We start from the raw sequence: 6,856 nt of genomic DNA, 5'->3' as shown, positions 1-6,856 counted from the left end.
ATGTGCATACTAGGTATATGACTTCAGAACAACCATCAATTGATGACTTTTTATTGTAAAAACACAAAACCATATCAAAATTATTAAAAAAGTTGAAAAATGTCACCCACTAAACATTTTAAAGTATTTAAAAAATTGCCATTTGTCAATTATTTCAAGTATGGTTTCATAAACTTTTATTTGTAAAAATAAAACGTAAATTTAGTTTCTCAGATGAGTGGCAAAGAGGAGCAATATCTTGTAGAACTTTTATCGCTCTTTCTGCACACACATTGCTGCGTTGAGTGTGTATGGAAGATGGACTTTGAGACCAATGAGTTTGAAAACAGCGCAACGCCTTAGGATATTCATTAACAGCATATAAAAGAAATTCATATTGTTCAGTTCTGTAATAATGATCACTAAACCAAGCATCACTCCATTGTTCACAGATAAATTCACACAATTTCTGAAGGTTCTTTCGTTCATCAGGCAATAGTATGAAAGCCAACAATGCAAAAATTGCTCGAGAATTCCATCGGGCATTGCTGATACCAGGGAGTGCTTTAAAGTTAACTTTTGGCATTTGTTGAAAATTCTTAAAATGCTTGAAAACGCAAATTAGATGGTGCAAAAACTTCATATCATCTCTCCAGCCTACTTCCTGTTCTTTTAGATTTGGAGTACATTTCTTTGCTTTACTTCCAAATCTTTTTTTAACATTTCATAATCTTTAAGTATCTTACTCACAAATGGATAATTCATGTTAGGAGACTCAGTTGAATCGCCAAGCAATGCATCACACACGTGTCTAAGAACACAATCAAGTATGTGGTGCTGACAACCTATAAAAACTGGCGCAGATTCACCGTGTTGAACAAAAAGTTTCTGAAGTCTCACCACAACACCAGACTTTGACCCAGTATTAACATTTGTAGTGTCTGACACTATCATCTTTATAGCTGCCCATAGATTATAATCATTTAACGTTTTTTGAATAGCAGATGCAATAGTAGTAGCTTCTCCATCTGGTAACACTAAGACAGCAAGCCTCACTTCTTTTACTTCATTTCTTAATAAAACTACTTGGTGTTCTTTTTTCTTAATAATTTTACCATCAAAATGTAAACACCATGAGCTATTCCACAAAGTATTCATTAATGTTTTCATTACTTTACTTGCTTCTCTGTATACCGCTCTATAGACACCTGACTGAGAAGGAGTTGTTATTTTAACACCGGACTTGTTTAAAATTGTGCTAACTATGGCAGCTCTTCAAACTGACAGCTTCCCAGATTGTACTAATGAAACTGCACTAAACGTAGACTGTTGAGATTGCTTCAGATGTGTGCTCTGATCAAAGCTTTCAATGGATGACTGTGTTGCTTCAGAGTCATCAGAACTACTTTGAGAATCTTCATTGTCACTTGAGTCATTAGAACTTTCTTCAAAACTGTCTTTTTGTTCTAGTTTATCATTAACTTTTCCAGCAATTTTTCGTTTTGATCGGTGAATTGTACTCTGACTGGCAATTTTTGTTGTTGCATATCCTGTCTTACCTCTACTCTGAATTTGAATTTGGTAAAATTTTTTGTCTTCTGCACATAGCCATTGACCAGTTTTGTTTGTGACATCAAACAACTTATCAAATTGCTCACGCATGTCACCAACAGGTTTTTTCAAATGAGTATCATACTTTTTAAGTAAAGTTTCAATTTTTCTGCCTACTGAACGCAAAGATAGTATTGGAAAATTCAACAAGCTCCACAATTGCTCTATTTCTTGTTTGAGTGTTGTAATTCTTTTTAATCTAGACTTTTCAGTAGAGGCCAAGCCTAAGTAGCAACCAATTATCATCCACTCTTTTGGCATTCTGGAATGTGAATACAAAGGTTTGATCCCAATGCTGACTTTGTTTCTTCTCTTAAGAGTGTTTTGAAATTTTTTCAAATTACTTGACCATTTGTCTTTATTTTTAGTAACAGAAAGTGAAGATTGTTTATAAGACATTTCAACAAAAATAATGAATTTTCGCTATATTTATTATTTTTATATAAAAGTTCATCAAACTTTGGCATGCCGATTTCAATTTTACAAAATTTGTTTTTGAAGTCATATACCTAGTGCATACATTGTAATATTGAAACCAGAACAAATCCGAAACAAATTATAAGTGCACCGATGAAAATAATTAAAGTGTAGCGAGATGAACAAACAATTCAATCAATCAATTAAACAAAAATTCAAAGTCCAGTTCACGAAATCGAGCCGACTTCGAGTTTAACGATATCTCTCCAGAGTTTCCTCGTAAATAACTCGATGTAAGAATGTATGAACATGAACTTTTTTGCCGTACTACCTGTCATAAAAAGTGAGAACTGAAAGTGGTAGTATTTCTGAAGAGAAACGTGCGTTACGTTGGTGAGTTTTCTTGGTAGGAAGCCGGTTAGGTAGGCGTCGTCGACCCAGAAAAATGGCACGTAGTGTGAGGTGTTGTAGAGTTTCTGGGCGAGGTCAGAGGTCATGACGAAGGCACTCCCTGAACAGTACCTCGGGTAGAGTTCATCCGGGTAATCTTCTACGTCCACTTTCCATTTGCCCTCTCTGTGATTGTTGTTGGTTAGGAAGTTTAAAATTTTGACGGTTATGACGATTATAATGATATTTGTGGCATCGGTTGGTTTAAGAGTGATTGGAATTTGTAATATGATGACGAAGACGATGACGATGATGATGATGACAACGACGATGATGATGACGTTGAGACAATGATAGAATGATGATGATAATCTTGTGAAATGATAAATTTAGCTACACCGTTCATATTACTCCTAATATGACAAAAAATTAAAACTATTTTATTTCTGATATTTAGTAAAATCATGAAATAAAACAAATGAATAAAACAAAAGTTACTAACGAAAAAGTGTAGAGACAAGAAAAGATGAAGACAATAAATCGTTAGGGCATAGTCAAGTTCTCAGTACAAAGTTTTGTTCGAATTTCTCACAAGTCTGAGATACTCGCTGATAACTAAATTTAAAAATTGCTCTCCAGTGTACAAATGTCTACACTAAAAGTAATATGAATGTGACGAGTTTCAATGCCTCGTAACTCAGATGGTTGTACTTCTGATAAAAATTTAATTAATTGTGAAAATTTCACAGCTTTATATCTAAACTGCCTGAATATTTTTATCGTACGTTAATGTGGAGCTATCGGTTATGGCATTGATTCGTTAACATTAATGGATTTATAAAAGATTTTTATAAAATGTGTATTTGAAATTTTTTAAACAACGTTAGGAGTGTTGTTTTGTGTGTGTAAAAAAGTTAATTTTAATCACTTCAACGCTTGTACAGTTAATGAAATTTGAATCATTTTTAATGATTTTCTATTTCCAGACGGCTATTTATGAAAAAAATTCTCGATCCAGCCTACACTCTGATAGATTGAAACATTGAACGAATTAAAAATTGCATCGTCATTTCATTATTGATGAACGTGTGATTAATGAATTAATAAACATAAGGAAAAGGAATGTATTAAACAGCATCCCTGCTCACCTCATGACCAACATCCTACTCCACACGCGGCAGAATATTGTATTCGTTGTAAGCATCTGCTTGTCGAGGTAGTTGAAGAGAAGGAAAATGTTGACGACGATGTCATCATCAGTCTTGATGATGAACCTCGCGTGGCTGCAGTACTCAGAGACCCACTTCATCGCTCCCACCGCTTTGTACGTCAGGTTGTGGTAGTCGTCGTAATAATTTTCCTGGATAATATCCTTGTAAGTGTCTGATTCCTGCTTTAAAAACCATTGCGTATCTTCTTTCGGTTTTGGGAGGCCAATGAAAAAAAGGATTTTGATGGGACAAATATGGTAGATTGGATTTCCCCAGGTCTCTCTGATCAGCTGCCTTCGTTTGTAATTTCCTGGGGCTGAATGAACGTAAACAATGGCAAACAGTTTTTTCATTGTTGTTTGTTTTGTACCTGCTGAGTAGGTTGTTGTCTTTGGTTTTAGGGTTTCGTTCGTTGATGTGGAATCACTGCTGTTGATGACTTCTTTGAATAGCGTTTGTGTGCTGTTGTTGTCGGTGTTGCTGTGACCACTCTTGCTGCTGCTGCTGCTGTTTGGGGATGTTTTTGCGAATCCATTAAAATCCCACCAACTAGATGTTTCTGGATAGTTTAGTACTTTTATTACGTGGTACATCTCTTGTTGTTGGCAGGTGTTGGGCTGGTTGATGGTGAAGTTGAATGGATGTGGATGAACAACTGGTCCGTCCAATGGGTGGGACATTATCGAACGCTTGCTTGTCGTATTCGTAGTTGCTAGTGTTGTTGTGTATTTTGTCGTTGTGGTCAGTGCGGTCTGGTTGAGTGTCGTTGTTTCGTATACTGAATTAACTAGGAAACTTATTAATAATGGCGTTGTTGTTAAACGTCTCATGCCGTCGTCCTTCCCAACACTCAGCCCTGAGGATATAGCGTATTCTTTAAGCTGATTTTTACGCCAGAATTGGTATGTAGGTCTCGAACTTTTACCAATTTTATCATAACAAATATCGATGTTGGGTAGAATCTGACAGAGGCAAGCAGCCAAAATGAGGACAACTATTACGATGACAAAACGTTTCAAATTAAATCTAAACGAAAACAAATTAACAGTGACTACCTCCCTATTTTTATTGCTTCCTGCAGGCATTCTTTTACATTTGGCTGTTGTTGTTGTTGTTGTTGATCTATCGCCATCCAGTGCTAACTTAAATCTCGTGCTAGCTCGCTAATTTGTGTTGAAACAGATATACATTCTAAGTAATGACATGTGTAAAATCATTCTTATCTTTCTCTTGTATAATACGTAAGAAATGTATGTCACACCGAGTATGTTTTATACAGTGTGTATTTTGTATAACATCTCTTACGTTGTATATACCTTTGCATAATGTATCACATGATATATATAAATGGATATAGGATATACATCATACATGATATATTTTGATAGTATATCTAGTTAAGTAATACAGAATGAAGAATAATTTTAATAAGCAAGTGTTATTATAGGTTCTAATTAACAAGGAGTGCATAATTTTTTTAAACTGTTGCAACTGCTGATGTCAATTGTTTCGGTTCTTAATTTTGATTGACAGCTAGCTGGAGGTTTAGCCAATTAGAAAAACGTTGTATAAAAACTGATAGTTCGTTTGCTTGTTTGTTCGTTCGTTCGTTTGTACTATTAGTTTGTTTTGACGTAAAAAAACAGCATAAAAAATAATAGATAATAAAATGTAAATAACAACACCTAAAGCATAGATTAATAATAATAATAAAAATAATAATAATTATTATTATTATTATTATTATTATAATAAGTTAGGCAGAATTTTTAACTCTGCAATGATGATACAATATGCTGTTTTGTGGTTTGTAACTAAATAGGTTTCTTATTCTGAATGTAAACTAAGTTTATCAAATTCAACACATTAAATTATATATTGCATGTATATAATAGGTGTGTGCTTGTGTTTACGTATGTGTATGCGTGCGTGTGTTTATGTGAGTGTTTGCGTGTGTGCGTGTGTGTGAATAAAAGTACAAATAATATACATACATTTAACAATCTTCTTAGTAAAAAAAACTTATATAAACGTTTGAAAAGAAATTTATCTGGCAAGTTATCTTTCTCACGTCAAAAATGTGTAGACTTTTGGTTTAATTGCTGCTGTTTCTGTTTAAAATCTCATAAAACGCCTCAAAATAAGATCAAGGAACAGCAAAAACAATAAAATAATAAAATTATTATTATCGTTATTATACTCATAATAGTAATAATAATATATTAATAACGGTGCAGTGAATTCTACATATATTTGCCAGTTTAAATGGTTACACGTCTATTTGCACCATCACAGGATTACGTATTGAAATTTTTACACAATTACATACCCATTAACATGCTTTTACATGCTTACATCTGTAAATTTACATCCATTCATTCATCCATTCCTAATTATCGGCCGACCTAGCAACAATCTCTAAGCAACGAGTGTAAATAAGACAAGTGCTATATCATATAAGGTGTGTGTGTACAGTGTATTATATTTCCTGTATTTCAGTGCGTTAATTTTAAAATTATAATTTAAAATTCATAATCCTACTGAATAACTTTAATAAATTTGTTTATTTTAATTAAAATTAATAAGTTTATTTTAATTAAAATTAATAATATAGAGAATAAACCTAACCAAAATGATTTTATTGGTTATAAATTCAAATGTCATTAAATATGATATGATATCTATCTAACTATATCTGTATCTGTCCTACGTGTGTTATAAGATGTTCAGTTAATGTGGTAACAAAATGAATTTTAAATTTACGGTAAATTTATTGATTAATAAAAGTTAATTTGATTAAAAAATATTCCGATAGATAACTTGGAAATAACTTTAATACTATGATGGAAATTTGTTGAGAATTAAAATAACTGAAGCGAGATGAAAATATTAATTTTAGGATTTTACAAACTTTAAAAACTGAAATTTTGTTTGACGAACTTATTAACAAAAAAATATTTTATCACCAAAATAATTTTAATTAGAAAAATTTAAAATAACCAATCGTTTAATTATAAATCTTTGTAATCCCAAAAAAAAAATGATTCAAAGACCGCGTCAAAAATTTGTGGAACCTGAGTGGAAGCATGCAAATCAAAAGTTGTACGCCTGCTCAGAAGTTGAAAGGTCAAGGGCGGAGAAATTAGTTGATGACGTCGAAGTGGTCATTTCCGAAACGAGAAAGCTGACCGCGAATGTGCAGAGAGATGTCAACCGGAAGTTAGGTAAAGTAATTTGATAGTTGTATA

The 6,856-nt window shown here is 32.9% G+C and overlaps 3 protein-coding genes across 3 annotated transcripts in view; 1 reads left to right on the top strand and 2 right to left on the bottom strand.

Annotated features, from left to right (window-relative positions):
* Positions 1-249: 249 nt before the first annotated feature.
* HELRODRAFT_180295 (hypothetical protein) lies at positions 250-1,989 on the bottom strand (the record flags this gene model as incomplete). The annotated part of the gene is made up of 3 exons (XM_009029606.1): positions 250-555; positions 682-1,117; positions 1,265-1,989. The coding sequence occupies 3 exons, from the start codon at positions 1,987-1,989 to the stop codon at positions 250-252; spliced, it is 1,467 nt and encodes a 488-aa protein (XP_009027854.1).
* Positions 1,990-2,234: 245 nt separating this feature from the next.
* Positions 2,235-3,961, bottom strand: HELRODRAFT_87830 (hypothetical protein; the record flags this gene model as incomplete). The annotated part of the gene is made up of 2 exons (XM_009029527.1): positions 2,235-2,583; positions 3,546-3,961. 2 exons carry the CDS (start codon positions 3,959-3,961, stop codon positions 2,235-2,237), a joined length of 765 nt encoding a protein of 254 aa, XP_009027775.1.
* Positions 3,962-6,093: 2,132 nt separating this feature from the next.
* Positions 6,094-6,856, top strand: part of HELRODRAFT_193843 (hypothetical protein) — a 3,359-nt gene continuing 2,596 nt past the window's right edge. The window contains exon 1 of the mRNA XM_009029605.1: positions 6,094-6,832. Coding sequence (XP_009027853.1) covers positions 6,649-6,832 — 184 coding nt within the window. The 5' untranslated portion in view covers positions 6,094-6,648. The remainder of the gene's footprint in view (positions 6,833-6,856) is intronic.

This window comes from Helobdella robusta (assembly GCF_000326865.2).
Source record: "Helobdella robusta unplaced genomic scaffold HELROscaffold_60, whole genome shotgun sequence".
NCBI classification, from domain to species: Eukaryota; Metazoa; Annelida; class Clitellata; order Rhynchobdellida; family Glossiphoniidae; genus Helobdella; species Helobdella robusta.
This window is presented reverse-complemented; position numbering and strand designations above follow the sequence as displayed.